Source organism: Hippoglossus stenolepis, chromosome 1 (assembly GCF_022539355.2).
Source record: "Hippoglossus stenolepis isolate QCI-W04-F060 chromosome 1, HSTE1.2, whole genome shotgun sequence".
Taxonomy (NCBI): Eukaryota; Metazoa; Chordata; class Actinopteri; order Pleuronectiformes; family Pleuronectidae; genus Hippoglossus; species Hippoglossus stenolepis.
The window spans coordinates 5,075,715-5,100,356 of record NC_061483.1 but is presented as its reverse complement, the minus strand read 5'-3'; the positions used below and the strand labels follow the sequence as shown (position 1 = coordinate 5,100,356).

Sequence of the window (24,642 nt, the reverse complement as noted above, 5' to 3'; positions counted from 1 at the left end):
GAAATCTGGGTGTGAACCTAAAGTGGCCACAGGGGTAGATGTTGAATATGGCCCCAAATATCACAAAAGAAACGTGGGCCACCTTTGGCACCTTTATTTGACATGAGGTATTGCTATGGCCCAATTTCCATCATCCCTAATGCTATGTAGCCCGGACGTGGGCAGAATCTGGGCCAAAACAATTCCGCTATGTGGGATCAAACCTGCCTGTTTGGAAAGGGCTGTTTTCTTTGCAGCTTCTGGAGAATTATTCCTTGTCGTTAGCGAGTCCTTCACAATATACTGCCACTTTTTATTGTTTGTGCTGGACGCTGTGTGCAGAGCCTTTTAAATACAGTCTATGGTGCAGTTAGAAAACTTTGCGTTCATCCTACCTGGGTTATCTGCAATGAAGATTTTATACTCAATGATTTTCAGAACCAAGTTCAAAACTTTTCAAGATACACGCTCTGTAATTCAGCTCCATATAAAGCATGAAGGCAACAAAACACGCTATTACCTTGAGGACAAACTCCGTGACCGGAAGTTATTCCATAAATGTTGCTGCCAAGACGGAGATCAGCACCAACAACAAAAGTATAAACGTCTGTGTCAGGTTGATGTTGCTGCTGGAGTTTATCCGTGGACGTAGGAGAAGACATGTTCAACTTGCCCCTGATGACTAGTGCAGAGCGCCTGTAGTGTGTTAATTAAATTTGTATTAATTTGAAGGTGTTGTGGGTCTAAACTGCACCAAAGTTAACACGGCTGTTCCCGAGGACATTAAGAATTCACATACCAAGTGTGAAGCTGATAAAATGAATGGTTTCCACATACAGACAGTCGTACTGTGATAAAGTTTTTCCTAACCAACCATCAGTCTTATTCTTGGTGCATGTGACATCTACATTTTTAAGTGTTGTCATTGTGAGTCCATCCTACTTTTCATTTTCTTTCCACGTTGCAACTGTTAGTGAGTGAGAAACCCTGGTTGCAGTCGTGATGTTCCTGTGCAGCCTCTGTGCGTTTCTTCTTCTTCTCAGTGAACTGAATCAAAATGCAGTACTGCAGTCGAGCCTCCAGGGAGCGGTGATAAGTGGCCGCTACCGGGATTTCCGCCTGCGGGCCAAAGAGGCCAACGTCTTCTCAAGACTGAGAGTTAAGTGTATGGGCTGAAATGAGAACTGGTTCAAATCAGGAGAAGAGGTTTTCTTTAAGTTACATATAGGTCAAGACCACAGTAATTAAAAAGTCGTCGCTTTAATTGCTTTTCTGTGTCCACAGGTTGGAGTTGTACAAATGTTCTCGTTTTTGCAAAACCCAAATCACGTGTGTGATCATTATTATCTGAAAGTGTAATTTCTACTAAAGTAAAAGTAATTTCTTTAACTTTGACTGAGAAACCTGAGGAAGGTCCCGTCCTCACTCACTTTATCAAACTCTTATAGCTCCCAGTGAAACCACAGTCTGGTTTTCTGGCCACACACTGTGCAGCTCCACTGGAGACCTCGGGGGGGTTATGGGTCTTGCTCAGGGCACCTTGACTTGGTCATGACCTGGCCACCACTGACTGGATTCACACCTTCACAGGGCCATTATTTCCCCAAAATATGAAAAAAATGGTTTGGAATATTGAGCCACGAGTCTGGAAATGTTCTGCTCATCGATGTGTTCGGTTCAGTTCAGTTCAGTTGTTGTGTCCCAGGTGGGAAACTTGGCTCGAGTCAGGTGCACAAGGTAAATACAAGAGTACGGTACAAAAACAATAATAAAATGAAAGTACAGATATGTTCCATGCAGAGATGTCTCCATAACAACTAAACAAAGACCGATCCACAACACCCCCGATCCCCAAAACAACGATTGGAGATTAAGCTTAACCACGTCTCTAACTTTTCTCTGCTGAACAAATAATGTGCAGATGTTGTTTTATTGATCAGAGTTTGCTACAGGCTGCAACTTTGTTTGTGAACTTTCGTTGTGTGAAAATGAAATCATTTATTTATTTTGTGTTCCACTTTAATTTACTCTCATCCCGTAACATCTATTCTGCTGCTTACAAAAATCTAACAAGTGCTATTTATGTAGATACCAGGATTATTCATATAGACCTTGCAATTGCAGAGCTATACTCATTTATTTTAGACGTGCATGAACCTGAGAATTGGGGCCAGGTATGGAGAGATTAAATATTTTTTCCATTTTCCACTGATTTGAAATTTATACAGTTATAAAATTGTATATTAGTGTATAAAAATGAAGGAAGTAAGTCTCGTGACACCTGAAGTGTGTCTTTGGCCAGCAGGAGTGTTTGGTCCTGATGAGAGGAAAGTGCCGCAGCCGACCGACATGCAAAGTAACGGAGACGAGGCAGCGTCGGGATTGGCCGGAGGGAGAGTCCCACCTTTGACCCACTTCCTGATGGCCCAGGTACTTCACCTGAGGGAGAGAAGGAAAACGCACCCTCACAGGTGTGGTTCAGCAGGAGGAGTTGATCTTTCCCAGACATGCAGGAGAGTGAAGAAATACCTCTGGTGAGTGTTTATCATGTTTGAACAGGTCTATGAAAGAATACTATATATCGTTTATATTGATAAGTGTTAGGGTTAGGGTTTACTCTATGTAGTTTCTACTTTATGAGGTGTATGAGGTCAAATTGCATATGGTTTCATTTATTTCTATTTTAATGGAGGAAATAATTACACAGTTGAAGATTTTGACTTGAAGATGAAGCACAAGTTGTGGGTTTGGTGTTTTTCTTACCTATATACTGCACCTACAGTATTTCTTCACAATGATAAATTAATATTTATATCCATCAAAACCTTTTTATGCATAAATCTTAACTCTCATGCCTTATTGCATTAATACAAAAAGAAAACATACCAGGCCACAAGTAGTTTATTCAAGATTGGAGAATCATTGAAGAATCACATCAATAGTTTTCCTCAAAAGTTTATATTTCTTTCTCTAGGTAGATATATACGTTTATTATGTGTTTATTTTCCAATAGAAGCATCTTTTGGATCTTGTGTCTAAACAGGATTTTTCAGCCCCACAGTTTTACATTGACTCATAAACTGCAGCTGTGTCTTGGCTTTCTGCTTTAGTTACACAAATTGACTCAGACGTCCCAGATCTGCTTCTCTTCTTCCCGAGAAAAGAGGAGTTCATCACGAAGCCCCTCAGACAGACAGTTGGCCGTCCCTCCCTCCTTCTACCTTTGCATGCAAATCGTCCTGTTTGCATACCCAGTCGTCTTCTCTCTCCCCGACCCGGACTCGCAGTCAAATAAAGGCTCCCACAACAAGCTGCTCGCTTACATTAGAACAGATGGCTACACACTAAATGACTCTCAGCGTGCGTGTTAACCACTGCGCCACCGCTCTATTAAAACACTTTCCTTCAGTTCAAGGTGCACAGGGCGTCTGCTGCTTTTTGTCAGAGAAATACGCACTTCTGCTGCACGTTTTTTATTTTCATCATCTTTCACGAGCGGCTCAAGTGCCCGATGCAAATAAGGCCGGCAAATGAAAGTCATCGTTTACTCAGGCAAAGGGATAATCTTATTAAAAATTAATGAGTTTCTTTCTCTGAACTCGGAGCCATTTATTCCTATGAAAATAATCATTGCGAGAAATATGGACCGTGGCTGTTTTCAGGCTTAAACACTGCACAAACCACATGTGTGCACACTTGTATAGGGAGAGTTTTATGTTTAAAGGGTCTTGTTGGAGCTAAATATAAATGTTTCATGTTCTATATATATATATATATATATATATATACCTATGTCATCTACTACATATGAGTGACAGCATTTTGTGTTTCAAAGTTCAGGCAGGAAGCTCTTTGCATATGAGGCGAGGAGGAAAATCCTGATAATTTTGCATTGACCACAAGTACTTCTAAGGACCTTTGCATATGTGATAAGTGAGTGGTTAGTGAGTCATAAAGCATTAAGAGAAGAGATTGGACGTAATATCGCTGTTTTACATTTGTGTACAAGGGGACGCTACAGCCGCGGACACGATGCCTCCGATGTGGGGATGTACTGGAGTGGTCGGAGGAGCACAGGTCTGTGTGTGTGTGTGTGTGTGTGTGTGTGTGTGTGTGTGTGTGTGTGTGTGTGTGTGTGTGTGTGTGTGTGTGTGTGTGTGTGTGAACCGATGACTCATAAACTAATCTATACAATACATCCATGACTATAGGTCAAAGCTCTTATCTGAAGCAAGTGACAGCGCCGTTCAATAGTCAAGGTGAAAAAAGAGAAGAAAAGAATCAGATCCCCAGAAAATAGACGTCCAGATCAGTCCAGTGATTAACGGACCGTAAGAGGCCTCAGCTGATTCCAAGTAGAGTTTCCCCTATAAATTATTCATGAGAGCGGGACATCATTCCCGAGCTGTAGAATAAAATGCTCCCGTCCAATGTTAAATACTAAGAAAAGCAAAGTGCTGCATCCTTGATACAGTAGATTAAACTATAAAGGACTTTAAGTACCTCCAATGAAACTCAATCATACAAACAAGGTATTTTTCAAAGAAACAAACACGTGTTTCGATTTTTAATCCATTTCTCTGCATCTGGATCTACTTCAACATGAGACGCCTCCGATGCCCAATTAAGGATGAAAGTGAATATTAGATGACACTCGAGATTAATTCAGTTATATGTCAAACAAAAGAAGAATAAACTGACATGTAAACAAAATAACAAAAGAAGGAGTCAACATTTGTTTTTTCTGTTGAGGAGGAACTTATTTAACGAGGATTTATAAGTGGCTACACGGTGGCATTTGTCTCTTCCCTTTGATCCACAGCTTCACTGTCCTGCAACGCTGATCGAGCTAATTCCCTGATAACATGCAAACGAGCAAACAGAACCGAACAGTCGCCTCTTTGACGCAGAAACTCGATTTTATTGCAGGTTGAGTTGGTTAAAGGATAGATTGTGACTTTCCATGGAGAAACTGTAGAGATCAAAGTAAAACTTCACATTCAAATTCAGGCCAAAGTGCCTCAGACCTAAATTATCTAGATTGTCTGTGTGGGACGACTCCAGTAGCAGCACATGCACTTTTGTAGCTAAGGTGTTGTGGCGCCATACAAATAAAATTGAATTGAATTGAAAGACTTGGATCAACCAACAACATTACTTAATACCCATCTACATCGGTTTTCAGCTATAAAAACAAGGTGACTTTGGGTTCAGTCGCACTCTAAAAAGCTGAGAGTTGAGTCTTAAGTCTGCATCGGAAGACTCCTCAGTACTTTCTCGACTCCTGGAAAGTGCGAGGACATGATGTTCCAGGTGAGCAGTTCACCTGAGACTGCGCCTCGGGAGGCAGATCTGGGTTTTTTTCTTTTAACTTTGTGTTTTCGTAGAACCGACTCTATCTTTGTGTCTGTCAGTGTCCTGCTGGGCTGCTCCTGCTGCTCCACGGCAGATGAAACACTGGAGAAAGTAGCCAGAGGCCTGGCCAGCAGAATGAAAAGGGAGAGGAGTCACTGGGCAGCTGGAAGAGTGGGCGACATCGACTTCACTGGCTCCACTAAGAAAAGAGGAAAGGTGAAGAGCAGGCAGCATGAGAGATACTGTGGGTTATATAACGGGAGTTTGCTCCGAGCGCCGCTGACATGTCAAACTTGTCCGTTTGTTCAGTTTGTGAGGGTGTCCAGCAACACGGACCCAGTGCTGATCTACCAGATGCTGACGGAGGAGTGGGGCCTGGCTCCTCCGCACCTGGTGGTGGCGCTGGTGGGAGGAGACGAGCTGGCCCAGATGAAGCCGTGGCTCAGGGACACGCTGAGGAAGGGACTGGTGAAGGCGGCACAGAGCACAGGTCCCATTAACCTCATCTGTTGACTGGCTGCTGACTTACAATAGAAACACATCTCAGAGATAAAAGATGTTTTTCTTTTTTTTCGCTGAGACGCACGAGGCCTAAAATAAGAGTCATAAATTATTTATAGTTTTTCCGTGTGTTTTTTTAAGTGCATGATTATAAAAATATTTTTCCATTAAATTTAATGTATGTAAGGAGGACTAACACTGAAGGCTTTATAACCATATAGGGCTAAAAATCTAATTAGCACCATCAATGGACCAGCTGCTTATACGAAAAACCAGAACGCAACTTTCCAACATAGTAAATATTCCTTATTAGTTTTTCTGGACCCCACAGAAAACTGTCCAAAACACACACACACACACACTAAAACACACACTCACACACTCATATGCATCTGCTTCTCTCTTCTCTAGGGGCCTGGATTTTGACTAATGGGCTTCGTTTCGGCATCACCAAGCACTTGGGCCAGGCGGTAAGAGATCACTCCTTGGCCAGCACCTCCTCTAAAGTTCGTGTAGTGGCCATTGGCATCGCACCCTGGAACATGATCCACAACCGAGAGGCTCTGCTCACTGCCAAGGTTTCACACACACACACACACACACACACACACACACACAAACACAGAAAGATAATCCAAAAAACAGCAGAGCAGCAACGGCTACGTCTCCCTGCATCTCAAGGTGGATGAGCCCGTTGCGTACAAGCCACAGGACTTGCCGCATGGCTCGGCGTATTCCCTGGACAGCCATCACTCCCACTTTGTGCTGGTGGAGGAGGATCCCAGCCGGCCGGGAGCCACCAGTGAAATGAGGGTGAAGCTGCTCAAGCACATCTCTCTCCAGCGCACTGGCTACGGAGGTAAAGCCCCTCTAGGTCACTGCTGGGAACCAGTAATAGGATGAGAATCGTTTCCTCAAGTGGCGATAAAAAAATACCAGAATGCAGAATGACTCCATTAGATGTTAAAGTCCTGAATTGGCTGTTTCTTATATAAAATGCACAGAAATATAAACCGTAAAATGTGCTTAAATATTAAAAGTGGGAGTACTCATTCTGACAAATGGTCCCTTTCATGGTGTTAAATATTAGATGTGTTAACCATCATTTAACTGTGGTGCTGTTTGTAGTTCAGGTAGCGGCTTTATTCACTGCCAGCTTCAAAAGAGCCTGATTCATATTTCATATGCTGGAAAAATCATATGGTTTAGAATTGTAGACAAATGCAGGGATGAGAGTAAATGTGCTCAGAACAGTCGCCTCGGTATCTGCTGTTGAACCAAACACTTTAAGATACACAACTTCACGACGCGTCTGAGTAATCAAAGGTACTTTGGGGGGTTTTCCTTGTAAACAAACAAGTTGTTTACTCACCGTGTTTATCTCGAGGTCTAAGAAATGTGTCCAATGCATTTTTCTTCCTCAAGACAATTTTTTGAATAGTACAGATTATAATAACTCATACAGTTTGTACCTTGTGTTCTTGTCGTCTGCAGTTTCAGGGCCATCGCTGTGCTTCTTTGTGTATTAACAACATAGACTGTAAATAAGGATGGAGGACACGCTGTACAAAAATGAAGCCAAAATATTACAACATTTTTTACCCTTTTCTCACCTACATATTTTATATTTGTCCTCAGGCCTCTGAAACTGTCTTAAATTTACCAATCTGATCAGGTAACATCATCCTTTTAGTCTTACTGCTCACAACTGGCAAAAAGAAGCTGTGAAATAAGGCTATTTGTCACCATGAGTACGAAAAACCACTTTGGGCAGAGATGGGTTGTTTTGCAGTTGGCAGGAGAAATGGATGCATCATTCACACGAAAGCGGGAGGAAATAACAGAGCGGCAATAACTTGAGATGCAAACAATAGTATCATGAATTCTTGGTGCTTTCAGGTGCCGGCAGTTTCGAGATCCCTGTTCTGTGTCTCTTGGTTCACGGGGAGCCCAGGATCCTGAAAGTAAGTTGGATTTCATTATGCAATTAGCAAGATTTTTAAACAAGGCCACCTTTCGAAAAAGCCAGATATCTGTTGTGTCATGTGAACGTGCAATCATCTGACTTTGAACGCTGGGTTGAGATTCAAATTTTTGGTCACAGGCCTGAGCCAGACTGTGAATCAAATCTTTCTGTTTACACAAAACGAATCTCTGCGAGTTAAAAGCCTGTCAAGACACCCATTCATTTGCATAACTAGACCCATATCTGAGGAGATTAGAGACGACGTCTTGCACCGATCAATTCGCTCCTCTGTTGATATTTACCGGCGAAGTTATTAAGTCAAAACAACGAGCTCATCTACTCGTCTGCACACTGTGTCCCCTTCTGCAGAGGATGTACAAAGGCATTGGCAATTCCACACCATGGCTGATTCTGGCCGGCTCGGGAGGCGTGGCTGACATCCTCGTCACGCTGATGAATAGGGGCTGCTGGAATACGGACGGCGTTCGAGAGCTGCTGCTGGACACCTTTCCAAATGCCCACCACAGCACAGACATCAGTAACTGGGTCAAGCTGGTGAGAGCCATGTGCACACAGCATGGAGGCAGCCACATGCACAGATATACACATCACAAGACTCGAGCGTTTGCCAGAAAAATGGGGCACAGTGGGAAAGAGTGTGAGAGAAACTAACGTAATGAATGCTAATGTTTCATCCTTATCTTGAAAATTTGTATGCGATGACCTAATTAACAATATGAAGGAGGTGGGAAAAATACAGATAATATAACGTATTCTTTTCAAGCTGACAGTGAAAGGGTTGTAATTCAAAAAGGAAAAATGCACTTCACTTGAATATCTGTCCACCTGCCATTCAGATCCAGAAGGTGCTCGATCACGGGCATCTCCTCACCGTCCACGACCCCCAGCAGGAGAGCTCTGAGCTGGACACGGTCATTCTCAAAGCTCTCGTCAAGGGTAAAGTGCTTCTTCTGAGGGACGAGTCATCAAGGAACTTGCTAAAACCTCCTTGAAATCCCGTGTGATGTGTGTTTGTGTGTGTTCATCAGCTTGCAAGAGCCAGAGTCAGGAGGCTCAGGACTTCCTGGACGAACTGAAGCTGGCTGTGGCCTGGAACAGGGTGGACATTGCCAAGAGTGACATCTTCAATGGAGACGTGGAGTGGAAGGTGAGAGACGTACAGAGACATTTCTTCAGAGGTTTAATTACACTCCAGGAAGTATACTTGCCCTACATTCACTGTGGCTAATGCTGTGAAGTGTGTATTTATGTATTTACAACATTTCATGGTATAAGTGACGTCACTTATAGCATAGGATGACATTGCTTGCACGATATGACATTACATAATATATCACCTACATTAGACCTTATTAATTCATTGTATGATACCGTTCTTGACCTTATAGTGAGATCATGATGACATCATTCCTGCAAAGTGATCATTAATCATTTTTTGATCTATATAAACCCTAGGTCTTGTCTATAGTCTTTCAAAACGCCTTAAAAAAGTATTTTTGATTTATGCATGATGTCATTTTGTGAATTTTTTGCAACTTCTTTATGACGTCACTTACTGGATGACAGCACAAGATGGGGATTAGGGATCTAGCCCTATTATTTGCAGAGAAATCTTGGAGATGACAGCTGATTTATGAGTCACTGTAATAAAGACACATGATCTTTGCAGGCGGACGACCTCGAGGAAGTGATGATGGACGCACTGATCAACGACAAACCAGACTTCGTGCGCCTTTTCGTGGACAACGGCGTGAACCTGGGCGAGTTCCTCACCTACGGCCGTCTGCAGGAGCTTTACTGGTCCGTGTCGGAGAAGAGCCTCCTCCACAACCTGCTCCTGAAAAAGTACGAGGAGAAGCAGCTTCTGCTCGGAGCCGCCAGGACGCCCGGTCCGCCCGGGAGCCATCCGCCCGAGCAGGGGAAACCCCGCTTCACGCTCTTCGAGGTCGCCAAAGTGCTGAAAGACTTTCTCCACGACTCCTGCAAAGGCTTTTACCAAAAGATTCCCACAGTGAGTGTGTGCGCCAGTAAATCACATGCATGAGAATTTCAGCTGATAAATTAGGTTCCATTTGGTGTTGTTGTGTCGCAGGGAATTATTCAAATCAGGCTTATTTATGCGACGGACATCTGTGACTTTGTGCAATTTGCTGCAGCTTGATTGAATTTAAGGGAACTGTCGGGCCTTGACGGAGGTAAACGCTCCACTGAGTGACATTCTAGTTTGAAACTCTTAAAGGGCCTAAAGGTTGAAGATGCAATGAAATGTGACCTCATCTTCTACTCGTTGGGGTGAAACGTAAAACCCCACCAGTAAAGTCCTGGCAGTTTTTAGTTAATCCGGCCCTTCTGTCCCAACTTTCAAGTCTTTCTCTCCTAGATTGATTTTCCATTGGTGGAAACTTTGGAAGTATCTTCTCCTGCATCACGTCTTATCTCCAGAAACTATTCTGACCTGAACTCGAAAGGTCGCCCAGAGAACGCATCTCTGCCACGTTAAAGAAAGACAACAAACACCCATTTTCTGTATCTGCCCAAAAATTCAATGGGTTCCCCCCTTTTAAAGTTTCATGGTTCCGTAGTTTTTGAGTAATTTCGCTAATGGACAGAGCAATAAATACATTACCTCCTTGGCAGAAAGTAATTAATCATTTTGTTTCCTCCCAGGGAATAATTTATAGTTTTTGATGAACAAAAAGAACGACTGTGTTCGACTGAATTGAAGTGGACTGCTGGGCCTTGCTGTGGTTATGTGCTCAGTTTACCGATGTAATGGGAAAATTGATGATTTGTGCATCAAAACTCTGTAATTTTCCTGTTCTCCCAATCACCATTATTCATTATTATTCCATAATTTCACCATAACTGGAGGAAAGTAGAAAGGAATCATTGTTAAAAAAACAAGCCTGCTGGCTCATCCTTAAAAACCCTGTCTAAACCCTGTATATCCTCAGCATCCTCTCTATGTTGTGTTGTTCATATTGTACAACAAAATAGTCGTGCTGTCTTTTGGCCGAAGGTCTGATTCCTCATCATATATCATAGAAATCCCTTAATGCTATTTTAAATTCCTACAGTATATATCTTGTTAACAGACCAACAGACAACAAGGCAGAAATAACCCTCTCGGCAGAGGAAGTGATTGGCTCCCCAGTAAACACCGCCATAGATTGTATGAGTCATGTCATATTTGCCTCTTCTGTAAACAGTGTAAATGTAATACATGTAGAGTTCTGTCCGTGTGCTCCAGGAGAAGCCAGCAAAGGGTCGACTGTTCCACAGCCAGAAGAACCTGGCGGAGTTAGAGGAGCGCTGTGAGCATCCCTGGAGGGACCTGTTCCTCTGGGCCGTGCTTCAGAACCGACAGCAGATGGCGAACTACTTCTGGGCCATGGTCAGTCTTGTCAGCTACTTTCACTTCCTGCTCGTGGTGTCTCAGCGCTGTGCGGTCCAATCAATAACGGTCTCGATGTGCCTGGCATCGGCAAACACCACTCATCGCAGACCGAAAGTGGGCTGAATTACACGCTGCTAGTTTGTATTCTGAATTCAGCGTGAACAAGAGTGATGTGAGCCAGTGTGGCACCGTCGCAGGTCACTGCTGCCATATGAAAATGTCACTCCAGATAAAAGAGCCCGGCAGACTTATCAAAAAACGGAGGTGAACTAAAAAGCTATCTTATCTCCAAGAGCATTATTCAAATGAAGGTCACGCCGGTTGGCGGGGCAGCATATTCAGCAGCAGTAAACCAGCAGCGAGTCCTGAGGAAATTAATGAGTATATCCTGACATGTAATTGATGCTGTGTGATTAGTTAAATGACACCAGTCAGTGGTAATTGCTCTTTGTTTTCCGCGTCTTTTCATTTCTTTACAGCGCTTCCCTGAACTAAGGGAACCAATTATTCTAATCTCTCACGCGGTCACCCTTTCCTATGTCTTATTTCAAACATTATCTAAAATTATGGTAATTGTATTCACTGTGTGTGTGTGTGTGTGTGTGTGTGTGTGTGTGTGTGTATGTGTGTGTACATCCCCCCGCCCCCCCGCTGCAAATCGCTTCCCCACTCGGAGTCTGGTCGGGATATCTGCATTCATAATTTGATTGTTTGAAGTATCACTCATGTTGAAGGCCTCATCGCAATTATCTTTGCACGCTGGCGTATGCAAACCAGATAGCTCTTACTTAATAAGTACATATGTATAAACCCAGAAGTTGACATTATACAGTATAATATCACGAAATCATTGTTTTTTGAGCCCTCTGCTTTTCTATGTTGGGCCACAGTTACACATTTGTCGTGTTAAGCCCGGTAAATGTTTCCTCTATGAATCATAGACTCTTTAAATTCTTCAGCCTATTAAAATAAATCTCTTTAGGACCGAATAATGATTTTCTCTGTGAAAAAGAATATATTGGTTATTGGTCGGTGTCTCTGTTCCTTTAACCACCATCTTCTTTTTATCCTCACGTGTTTGTGTAATGGACAAGAAATCAATCTGATGTTAAAACACTGGTTTGAAGAAGCAGAAATAAGTTTATTTATCGTCTTGACGACAGATTGATGAGAAGATCAATACAGCTTTTTTAAAGATATGCTTATTTTAGCCTAGCGAGTGGAAACAAAGGGAAACAGCCTCCCTGCCACTGTTCACAGGTAATAAAACCAGTAAATTCAATGATCAATATGTCATATTATGTTTGATTTGTTGAGAATTTCGTAGATACTACTGAATACTCATGTAAAACTGCAGTAGTGACTACTGAGTACTCATTGGTTGGAAAAGCAACGTGTGATCCTGAGGCCTACATCGCAAACTCTTGCTTCTTCTCCCCCTGCTGTTTGTGTTCATTGTGTGTCTCTTTATGGTGATTGTACACATCCATGTGGTCATTTCACTTCTCTCTGGGATCATTTTGTGTCTTTATTGTGTTTTTCTTCTTTCCTTCGTAAGCAATCACCTTGCACTGAGGTTCTGCCCCAGTGGCTCCCCCCTCTGGCCCTGGGCTTGTTTAGTAATCCATCAATGACCCAAGCTGACAGGGGGTTCAGCCCGACACACCGCCAGCAACCAAATCCAAGATTTTGATCAGATGTGATGCTGTCAAAGCTTTGTGCATATCTATACTGTTGGTAAACACAGGGTAATTATGTGTATATATATAGCATAGCTCTAATTTACATGTTCAAATCAAACAGTGAACCTCCACAAACACGGAGAAGGGTATTCATTGCAGCCTGATGCCCTCAGTTCACCCATTTACATGCAAAGGACACAGCGCTCCACAATTCCAAACCTGATTTCTCAGATCCCTCTTTCAGACTCATTTCTTGGATTCAGCTTTCTTTTAATCCTTCAGGGCCCCGAGGCGGTTGCGGCGGCGCTGGCGGGTTGTAAGATTCTGAAAGAGATGGCGCGACTGGAATCCGAGGCGGAGTCTGCACGTAGCATGAAGGAGGCCAAGTACGAGCAGTTTGCCCTCGGTGAGTGCGTACACCGTTTGGTGTCATCACAGAAAGAAAGAAAAAGGTAAAAGGTAAAAACAAAACCAGAGTCACGTTCGCTGACCTCAAAACAACACATGCACAAGCTGATCCTGCTGATTGGGAATAAAATATGAATCTAAATGTGAGGATTTTTGCAATGTAGCCGAGTAGTTGACTCTGTGCACCTGTTTTAACTGTGGCAGATGTGTTCGGAGAGTGTTACTCCAACAGTGAAGACCGGGCTTATGCTCTGCTGGTGAGGAGAACTCTCTGCTGGAGCAGATCCACAGTCCTCAACTTGGCCACTGAGGCTGACGCCAAATGCTTCTTTGCCCACGATGGCGTTCAGGTAACAAAGACTCCGAACACAATCTTTAAACCACTGCGAAACATTTAACTTTCAAGAAATCCTTTCAAAGTTTTGTGCCTGTTCTAAATCTGCCTGTTTGGAATGAGCTAGTCTCTGGTCCTGTGTTGATGCTCTGGAGATACTTCAAAATGGTTCCTTGTCACTGTCACTTTTTTATTATTTGTGTGCAGCAAAAGGTTAGAAAACTCTGCGTTCATCCTACCTGGTTCATCTACAATGAAGATTTTATCCTCAATGTTTCTCATAAAAATTAAGTTTTTTTATTATTCGAGTGTGTGTGAATGATTTACTCAGCTGTTGTTATTTTGTCATACATTGCACTTTGACTATTGCAGAGTTTTACTCTGGCAAGCAACACAATCCTCACCACAAAGTTCACAGCTCTTCAAAATAATAGTAGCAGCTGTTACTCAGCTTGATCGAAAACATCACAGCAAAAACAAGGGCTGTGATTTTACTTTGAAGACAACTTGCCCCCAAAAAAGCCATTCTAATGATGCTGTTGCCATGACAGAGATGAGCGTCACCAGTGAATGTTTGTGTCAGTCGGATATGGTGAAATAAAAATAATATCAAATTATCTAAATGATCTGCCGGCGATTTTTGACCCAGTTGCCGACCACATGCAGTAGTTTGTCTGAGGACATAGAAGAAGACATGTTCCGCTCCCTGCTACCACTGACTGTTAGTTCCCTTTTTATTCAATTTCTATTAATATTGTACTTGTCCTAATTTCACTTCCTCAGGTAATTTACAATACACAAGCGTGAAGCCAATTCAGTGAATGGTTCGTTGTGTGGAATTAGTAGGTAGATGCCTCCTGTACTGAATTACACTATATCCCAGCAGTTACTAAAAACTTCTCCAGGGTTGTGCTTACTATTTTCTTTAATTCAAATTTTAGCTGCTCACTGGACTCTATTCACTAAACATCCCCCAGCAGACGTCCTTGTCATTAGAAAGTCATCATTGGGAGTTAATTGGTATTCACTGTCAGCAGGGGATGTTAGTGTGCGGAGAGTTCTCCTGACAGTGAAGTGATATTTTATTTAAGGCACACAGATGGAATAATGTCGCCGTTCACAATGTTGATTATAATTCAGTACATGTGTCGCGTTTCAGGAGAATGAGCATTTTTCTGGTGTGGTTCTGACATCGTGCACAAACCATGACATGGACGTGACTCTGTCCTAAACTGTGACTTGACAGTTGTGGTTTACAAGTGGTTCACACATCATATGAAACAATTTGATCAGGAGGGATACTCTTCTTCTTGTAGGACTGTAGGGCAGAAATATAACAATGGCTGTGCTGCCCTCTTGTGGTTTACCTAATTCAGCTAAGTGAATCCTCGTCCTGTCAGAGTTTTCATCTGAACTCTCCCTGCAGGCTCTCCTCACTAAGATCTGGTGGGGGGCGATGACCACCGACACGGCCATTTCCAAACTCGTGGTGACTTTCTTCTGTCCGGCGCTGATCTGGACCAACCTCATAAAGTTCAGGTGATCAATCTCATGCTGCCTCAACTTCTGCCTGAGTCATGGTGATAGACTGAATGTCAGTTGTTGCCTGTTTGTCATTTTATTGTTTTGATGTTGTTCTCTTGTCTGAGTCAGATCTGGCATTTCTACGATTTGCTTTCTTTGCTCTTGGTTTTTACTTTGTGCAGCACCTTGTAACTGTCTTATTATTATTATATTATTATTTTGTTGTGTGTCTCAGTGATGAGGAGCTCGATAACCGTAATGGCCGCGAGCAGCTGGTGGAGCTGGACAGTCTGGATACAGAAAAGGCTTTGATGTTAACTGACGACGATGATCCTTTGTGAGTTTAATATCTTTACTTTAGTACTTTACTTAAATCTGTGTAAAGCTATGAATTCTAAACCTAAAGTTTTATTTTTGTTGTGATATTGCTGCATTTCTTTTTCTCATTCGCATCATTTCTTTCTAAAATCTGTTGCTTTTGTTTATTTTGCAGTCCATGACCTCAACCTTAATTCAGCTTAAGCATAACAATCAAATGCACGACTACACCACTTCACGTTTTAATTTGTCTCTCTTCTGTTTGTCTGGCAGCCAAGTTAAACACATCTCACACACAGACGTGAATAAAACACAACATAGACGTATTAAAAATAGGTAAAACACACACTTACATCTCTTATCCACTCTTTCCTCCAGGGACTCTGCACCTGGAGATCCAGCAGCTCAGAGCTGTGCCTCGGTCTGGTGGCGTTTCTTGCTCCGCCGGTGGCGTCGCTTCTGGAGCGCTCCTGTCACCGTGTTCCTCGGTAACGTCATCATGTACTTCGCCTTCCTCTGCCTCTTCACCTACGTGCTCCTGCTGGACTTCCGCCCGCCGCCACCCGCTGGCCCAGGACCCCAGGAGATAATACTCTACTTCTGGGTCTTCACCTTTGTGCTGGAGGAAATTCGACAGGTGACTTATTCTATTCTGAAGTGTTCATATCTCTTTTAAGTGATTGTTCGTTATCCACATCAATAGTGGTGCGGTGGTCAAATCCCAGAATTAGGACAGAGTCTTTCTGTGCGGCACGTTCCTCTCGGTTTTCTCGAGTCCTCCCGCTTCCTCCCACAGTCCAAAGACATGTAGATGGGGGTAAGGTTAATTGGAGACTCTAAATTAAAAGTATGATTGTGAGTGTGAGTGGTTGTTTGTCCCGATATGTCGGCCCGGTGAGACGTGGGTGACCTCTCCAGGGTGTACCCCGCCTTTTGGTCTATGTCAGCTGGCTCCAGCCTTCCCCGTGACCCTTGAAGGATAAGCGGTATAGATGATGATGGATGGACGGACGCATGGATGGATGGATGAAGGCACTTTAGGTCAATAGGAAACTCAACAATTCTCTGCGATGGACTCGAGACCTGTCCAGCGTCCTTCTCTCACCCAATGTCAGCTGGGATTGGCTCCGGCCCTCCACTGCTCTCAAAGGACAAGCAGTTCAGCTAATGGATGGATGAATGGACATCGATCAACTGATGCATTGTGACACTTATTTTGAATAACTGTTATTTTTACTAGATTTGTTTGCATGACAGTGTTTATGGAGGAGCTGATGCGAGTCGCTGCATGGAGCTCATTCTCTCCGGGGGTTTTAAGGATTCATGAGCCTTTTTACCTCTCAGCCTGAGTCTCTCCAGGTCAAACAAGCACAATCCACTCATGCCGTCGAAGCTTCCTCCCCTGGGCACAAAAGCCCCAGATGAGACAAGACCTTCAGCTCTGTTTCCTCAGCTCAAAGATTCCCATCGTGCATCTCAGGAAGTCCCTGAGCTGAACAGAGCTAAGTCACGGGTTTCCAAAAAAAGAACCACGCTGCCTGAGGCGGTGCTGGCATGCTACCAAGCCCAGCGGGGACCCGTGCCTTCAAAGTGATGGCTCTAGGGTGCATACCTTCCCCTGAGGGAGGACACCGCCACCGGGGGCCCTGCTCTTACTGCACCGTCTCACAGGAAAAGATTAAAGACTGTAGATTTAATAGCATTTTAAATCTGATCGACGTACTGATGCAAAGCTCCTCACTCTCACGAAGCTGTGACAAAGCGTCTCGATTGCCGGAAAAACCAGCCTCCTTCATGTTAGTTGATGGGACATTCGCCAAATTAAAAAGTTGAAGTACACGTCGTTTTCTGAAAGATGGTTTCTGTGATTTTACGTAGTTCACATCACACTGATGTAGTTCCCAGTGCAACATTTTACCAGTGAGTTTAGGTTTAGTTAGTTTAGTGTTCTAAAAATGTTTACTGTGGTTACCGGAAGTGCATTTTGAAATAAATTGACGTTCAGATTCACAACTGCTCATCCAAAAATCAACAGTGCACTCAGAGATACTCCTGCAGAGTTTGAAGTTGAAGTTGTTGAGACACTTAAAGTACAGAGAGACAGATTCCTCCATTTATTATTTGCACTAGTGAAAAATAAATATTAAAAAGACGCATCAGAGGCGTAGATGTTAAACCTACCAAGAATATCTTTTCATTATATGTCTTCACTAAGCTTAATATAATAATATGTATATAATAATATAATATCATATAATATATATATATATTAATGTTATGACATTAGCAAAATGACAAAAGCAGCAGTTTGAATGTCTGAATTAAAAGGTTTATAACATTAGTGCCCCATCATTAGAACATGAGTAGATGAGACTGTATTTGTACAATGCATGGCTCTGCATGGCGTGAAGGACAATTTCAATCTTATTCTGTCAACTGAAATAACATAAGTCTCCAGCAGATTCAGCAAATTACAAATAAATTAAAAAACCTAATGGATTCTGGTAAGTTGAGTCACTTTCTTATCACACAAGTGCAACACTTTCTAGGTTCTAGAGCCGCAGGCGCTCTTGCAGCAGTAATGAAATGACTTTGGCAGCCAACAGGGGAAAAAAAGCTGAAATGAAGATGACAGGAGGAGGCCTCCTACACAGGAGCACGATCCTGCTGAGGAGCTGGGTCTCAAATAAAACATCATCAGGGAGAGCCAAAGACGTTTGACAGTCTCTGAACACTCTCGTCTTCCCGAGAGACGCTCGGAAATCTGCCCACTGAGCTCAGGGTCGTCAACGAGGGACGACGCCACTTTCCAAGAGAAGTGATTGGTCGGCCGGTGATGTTTTTCTTACATGTTTTCCTCAAACATAACCTGCTCCAGACATAAGTTACCGTGGAGGTTTTACCCCTGTGAGAAGTGAACCACAGCCTCCACGCTCCAGTTTGTGACTTCGTGAAAGCAGCACACGTCTCTCGGCTCAAATCGAGAACATGCAGTGTTTTTTTATTTTTTCTGTGGAATCGCAGGTGGCCCGGTTCAGGCCACAGGAGACACTGAACCTCGCACTTCAGGTGTAAGAGACATTTCACAGGGGTGAGAATGTGGGACGCTGCAGGTGCTTCTAATGCAGCCGGGCTGTGAACCTGCTAACTCCCTGCAGTGTGTCTTAATGGAGCTGCAGCGTTTGACCTGGAGGAGACGTGACATGTCAACGTCCGGAAAAAAATCCTTTAGTTATACAATTACTGATGTTTTAAAAAGTCTCATTTACCTACAAACTGCACAATTGAAGAATCCCTCTTCTTGTATTTTTCTTCTTATATTCCTTGATATTTTTTATATTATACATTTATGTATTCTTGCACAAATACACCACAGCAAATTCCTTGTATGTATAAACTAAATATTTTTAATATTGTGATTTATTGTGTTGTGTTAATTACATATTAGTCCCAATTTTTGAGCCAACATTTTCAAAAGAATGTATGAAAGATGCAAATTAAAATCATGCACTGTATACAAATCATTTTTACTTTTATCATAAAACAAAACACACATCACTTTCTGTTAAATTACTAAAGTTCACAAAGAATATTGAGCAAAAAAACATCAGAATTAGAAGTGAAACGCAGACTGAAAGAGAAATGATGTCACGTCACAGTGAGGCTGTGATGTTGTGTCTTACAATTCTATGGTTTTATTATCAATATTTAACTTTGATCATTATTATTTACTGACACTATTTCATTAGAATTTTAATGTTGACTATATTTTATGATCTAAAAGTTGTTTTATTGTTTTCTTTTCTATTACTGATTGTTTTGCTTTAGTCTCTAAATCTTTCTTAATTTTTTAATACATATTTAAAGCACTTTGAATTGGATATGAATTGTTTGATTGATTGATTGATATTACGACGCAGAGCTTTTTCACGGATGAAGAGATGAACATCCTGAAGAAATTCAAACTGTATCTGGAGGACAACTGGAACAAGTGTGACATGGTCGCCATCTTACTCTTTGTTGTTGGGGTTTCCTGCAGGTCGGTAACATTAAATGACCCTGAAAGAAAAAAACGACACAGCTTCTATTCTTACTTATTGTTATCATGAGCATTAATGTTTGTCTAAATTGATTTTGCAGGATGGCCAGTGGAACCTATGAGGCCGGACGGACGGTCCTGGCCATAGACTTCATGGTTTTCACTTTACGTCTCATCCACATCTTCGCTATCCATAAGCAGCTCGGCCCCAAAATCATCATTGTGGAGAGAATGGTGGGGAAAACCAAAACACAAGTCAAACACAAAGACACAGTAGACCTGAGGAAGATTAAATAAAAGTCTCTTTCCTTCTTGACAGATGAAGGATGTCTTCTTCTTCCTCTTTTTCCTGAGCGTGTGGCTCATTGCGTACGGCGTCGCCACTCAGGCTCTTCTCCACCCCAATGATCCCAGGATCGACTGGGTGTTTCGCCGAGCCCTGTACCGCCCCTACCTGCACATCTTTGGACAGATCCCCCTGGAGGAAATAGATGGTAAACTACACTGGTACCATTTTTTTTTAAAAATGTTTCCGGTTCATACATACAATAGTTTTGTGTCTTCTTGTTCTTTCGGATCACAGCTGCTCGCATGCCTCAAATTAACTGCACCAATGACTCAGAGGAGATCATGGCGGGTCTGCGGCCGCCATGTCCCAACGTCTACGCCAACTGGCTGGTCATCCTGCTGCTGGTGATCTTCCTTCTCGTCACCAACGTCCTGCTGCTCAACCTGCTGATTGCCATGTTCAGGTCAGGAGGGGAGAGAATCCACAGAACCGTCCATATATCTGAGGAAATGAGTTCCGCTCGTGGCATCTTTGGTCGTTGGAAGATCAGAAGACACCAACCTGGTTGTTTTATTCTGTTTTTTCTTCTTGTTTTCCTCCTGATACTTACAGCTACACATTCCAGGTGGTGCAGGGCAACACGGATATCTTCTGGAAGTTCCAGAGATACAACCTGATCGTGGAATACCACAGCCGCCCGGCGCTGGCTCCACCCTTCATCATCATCAGCCACCTCTCTCAGATCCTCCTCAGCCTGGTCAAACGGCCCGAGTCCAAGCAGGAGCATCTGGGTACGAAGGCTTCATCTGCTTATCTCAGCATATTTTTCCTTCAGGAACCGTTATGACATTCTGCCTCATTTCAAGCAGATGAAATAGTTTCTTGTGGCTTATCTGGTTAAATTAAATTAAATGGAATAGAGGCAAACACACACTTGGCTGTTATCTCTGGCCTTCACCTTCTCTGTGCACTGAAATGCCTGTTGTTTAATTGGTTTTTGGAATGCCTCATTTTGTGTGTGTGTGTTTGTGTGTGTGTGTGCATGTCTTTCTATGGCTGTTTCGGTTTTAAATTGATTGTTGTGAGGACATTTTATCCTTTCCTAACTACTTCAAAGGGCTATTTTGAGTGTTAAGTTTTAAGTTTATTTTATTTGTCTATTTATTCAACATAGATAGATAGATAGATGGATAGATGGATAGATAGATAGATGATAGATAGATGGATAGATAGATAAATAGATAGATGATAGATAGATAGATAGATAACTGTGTGTGTGTGTGTGTGTGTGTGTGTGTGTGTGTGTGTGTGTGTGTGTGTGTGTGTGTGTGTGTGTTGTCAGAGAGGGAGCTGCCAGTGGGGCTCGACCAGCGGCTGATCACATGGGAGACGGTGCAGAAGGAGAACTACCTGGCCAAACTGGAGCGGCAGCACTGGGAGAGCAGTGAGGAGAGACTAAAGAGCACCTCCTCAAAGTAAATCTCATTTTGTCAAACACTCTGATTTTTAATAGGATGTAATAATATTCAATAAATCAGCTCTGATAAACCCACTGCACCTGACCAGCACCACAGCACAGCTTGTTTTAAACCTCTTCTACCTTCTAGTGGTGACAGTGGATTACTGCAGCACTGACTCTGGCTGTGACTGATTTTTGTTTGTGACCCAGAGTTCAGAGCTTGCTGAGGATTGTCGGTGGGTTTAAAGACCAAGAGAAGCGACTGGCGTCCATGGAGGCTCAGGTAAATGAAACGTTTCCAGCAAAGTAAACCACACAGTGTTACACATATTCTGCAGTTTTGAGCCTATTTCAGATAAAAAATCCATCAAATTTTCAACCATTTGTCTGCCTGGTCTCTAGGTCAGATACTGTGGAGAGGTGTTGTCCTGGATGGCCGAGTGCTTTGCTCAGAGCACGCTGAAGTGTGGGAAAGACGCTCCAAAGGCTCCGAGTGAGTGTAAAAGCCATACACGGGAACTGACTCGTGATTTACTGTGTGAAAATAGACAAAACACAGTCTTTCACTGCCGTTACTGTGCATTTAATATTAATGTGGCGTTACTTTTCAGTGTCTCTGACGGGCTGCGAGGCGAGCGGCTCCAAGGACGCATCTCCAAGTCAACCAGAGAGAGAAGTCAAAGAGGAAAGTGGAGAAGTCAGACCAGGTCACCCAGGATATGGAGCTAACAAGAAATTCCCTTATATCGATGAATAATATAACAGTCAATCACTTTATTTAATATTAATATTATCGTACATCGTTCTGTAAGATGATGGGGGTATTGTTTGGACTTTAATTTAAATGTATAAAATGAAGATGCCTGCCTGGTGTTTGGCTGTTGTTTCATGTCAGGACACATTGATGCTTCTGCAGCTTCCTGTTGTTGACACACACCCTAACAACACGGCTCTGACTGTTCAAACTGTGAAACACAAGGTGGAGCAAGTCATCAAATGAGTCACTTTGGTTCCTTAGGAACATGACAAACACATACAGGAATAAAACTCAGTTAAAAAGATGTTTTTCCTATTATAATGTAACAATGACAATGTTTACATGGACACCAATAATCCAATATTAACCCAAATGATTAAGACATACTCTGAATAAGACACTGGCATGTAAACAGCATTTTCTGATGACCTTAACCTGAATTAAGGTCATACTCTGAATAAGGGATAATCAAATTAAGGCATTGTAAAGTCTTCTGACCTTAGTCTCACTATGTTTATGTCTTAATAACATTATAACATCCTAGGGGCGTTTTTACAGTATTTTACAACACTGACAAGTACATCAGACTATGCTCTGTAATGTAAATATGAATATGAAAGGAATATTCTATTAGCAACTCATGTAAACGTTGTAATCTATATATAATAAATCTATATAGTAGTTAGAATGTAACACAAGTCATTGTCGTATGGTCTACTGAGGTTAGCTTAGCTTTAATTTAAGGCAGCATTTGATCCCAAACATTCAATTATAGATATTAAGTAAAACCATTGTTTACACAGTCAAACCAATGATAAAGCAAGCCTAACATGTTTTATCTACATCTGTAAAAGCTTAACAGGCAGCATAATATATCAGAGTATGTGATGTACATCTCCTCTCGAAATATTCTTCTAAGTCACATTTGGCAGGAGCTACGAGTGAAAGGCACAAATAAAAAGTACAATGAGCAGCTTCTGCTCGGCTGTCATGCTTTCAGCAAAAATATACAGTGTTGACGAAACAGAAAAATGCTCCGTGTTGACAAAACTTGTGCGTCAAAGAGACACAATAAGGTCAGAAGAGTGAAAAAAGAAAATCTATGAATGAAAGTTTGCTTTTGGAGAGCACATGAATTTGAAAACGGATCATTCCCAATCCTTACAATGACCTTCTTTTAAAGAACCCTGTGGAGCTTAAAGACAAGATGTTTACATCAAAATACACTGGTGTGTCTTTAAGGTCCAACAAATGAATTTCCTTCCTCACAAAGCAGAGTTGTGAATATTCTGAAACTTGCATTGTCTTTAAACATCCATAAATACGCCAACTTTTACACTTTCTCTTCAGTCTCTCTCGGAATATTTCTAAGATACTTACAATGTTACCGCAACCACATATCCAACATAAAAATGAAAATGAAACCATGCAGCTGACATACATAGCCTTTCTTTTGTTTAGAGGACATGACCAGACTTGCTTTTGCTTTCAGATTGTGAGCACGTTTTCACCAGCACTCTCTGTACATACATGTGGATGAGGCTAGAAGAGGATAAGGTTAAAAAGAATGTGATCTATTTGACCAAACACTGCTCCACAGAGACACCAGAGGTCTTCAACTCTTTATCTTGAAAACATTTTGTACCACCTCCAACAACCACAAGCAGAGAGCCATGTCTGTAGTAACGCTCATTCTGCAGGCAGCACGAACACATCTTTAACTGGAGATCTGGAGCTGATTAAACATGAACTATTTAAACAATTGGTACCATGTGTGGGTGAGAACACATATTGAAAAGTGAACTATAAATGAATGTATCGTATTCATCTATTAATATAACATATATATCTATATATATCTATATATATCTGTCAGCATAATGACAATCCCATAGATGTGGGTTTGACTTTAGTCCCTTGAAACCGATGCCTCGGGCCCTCGAGGCTGCACCGCTGGTCCCTCACGATTAGGCATATTGTCAAAACGCGACGTCACATCGCAGCGGATAAGTAAGGTGTCATCTTTGACATAGGCTCTCTGTTTCAGCTGATGCAGGTGCATGAAGGTAACGTAGCCAAATCCTTTGGGATTGCGCTGGATGGTGGGCTTCTGAAAGGCCTGCAGGTCTGGTTTGGTTTCCATCACCTCCACGTGGTGCTGACCCTCAGGGCCCTGGTCGAGGATGGCGAGCCGGATGGTGCCTTGGAACGGCCAGGTCAGCTCCCCGTCAAAAGCTCCCTGCATGGTGTGGACAAAGAGGGAGATGTAGTTGGAGCAGCGCAGGGCGTTGGGCGTCTGCAGGTGTAAACGCAGGCACAGCTTGTAGCCTGGGTAGCCCGTGTAGAAGCCAGGGCTGTGCTCGACCACCGCGAGACCAGCTTCTTGGTTCCGCATGTGGGCAGAGAAACCTTTGAGGCGCCAGATGAAGATACCGCGGCACTGCTGGGCCTCCAGCTCCTTCACCGTGTCCTCCAGCATTGACACCCTACTCCGGAGCTCTGCAAGCTGACCTGCCTGTGAAAGAGACAGAACAAGAGTTTTAAAGAACAAAGGCTTGAAGACGATTCAAGATCAGACAAGATCTAAAAAGTTTCAAAAAAGCTACAGACGAG

The 24,642-nt window shown here is 42.6% G+C and overlaps 2 protein-coding genes across 3 annotated transcripts in view; one reads left to right on the top strand and one right to left on the bottom strand.

The window, feature by feature from the left end:
- Nucleotides 1-2,426: 2,426 nt before the first annotated feature.
- trpm5 (transient receptor potential cation channel, subfamily M, member 5) lies at nucleotides 2,427-22,121 on the top strand. Its single transcript, XM_035155413.2, has 26 exons — nucleotides 2,427-2,513; nucleotides 3,989-4,056; nucleotides 5,394-5,550; nucleotides 5,644-5,824; nucleotides 6,247-6,413; nucleotides 6,517-6,694; nucleotides 7,735-7,799; nucleotides 8,171-8,356; nucleotides 8,659-8,758; nucleotides 8,851-8,969; nucleotides 9,492-9,833; nucleotides 11,052-11,216; nucleotides 13,184-13,307; nucleotides 13,514-13,659; nucleotides 15,070-15,182; nucleotides 15,403-15,504; nucleotides 15,864-16,122; nucleotides 19,406-19,524; nucleotides 19,626-19,758; nucleotides 19,844-20,018; nucleotides 20,108-20,276; nucleotides 20,426-20,604; nucleotides 21,156-21,288; nucleotides 21,483-21,555; nucleotides 21,675-21,765; nucleotides 21,884-22,121. Exons 1-26 carry the CDS (start codon nucleotides 2,487-2,489, stop codon nucleotides 22,027-22,029), a joined length of 3,717 nt encoding a protein of 1,238 aa, XP_035011304.2. The 5' UTR covers nucleotides 2,427-2,486; the 3' UTR covers nucleotides 22,030-22,121.
- The window catches only part of traf6 (TNF receptor-associated factor 6), a 7,691-nt gene continuing 5,075 nt past the window's right edge, over nucleotides 22,027-24,642 (bottom strand). For both annotated transcript variants that reach the window (XM_035155434.2, XM_035155425.2), the window contains exon 8: nucleotides 22,027-24,544. In XM_035155434.2, the coding sequence (XP_035011325.2) occupies nucleotides 23,939-24,544 (606 nt within the window). In that variant the 3' untranslated portion in view covers nucleotides 22,027-23,938. The remainder of the gene's footprint in view (nucleotides 24,545-24,642) is intronic.

Coding starts and splice junctions, on each gene's coding strand:
- trpm5 (XM_035155413.2), top strand. CDS start 2,487: ATGCAGGAGAGTGAAGAAATACCTCTG. Junction 8,970..9,491: donor ATGGAGACGTGGAGTGGAAG/GTGAGAGACGTA, acceptor TGATCTTTGCAG/GCGGACGACCTCGAGGAAGT. Junction 13,660..15,069: donor TTGCCCACGATGGCGTTCAG/GTAACAAAGACT, acceptor CTCTCCCTGCAG/GCTCTCCTCACTAAGATCTG.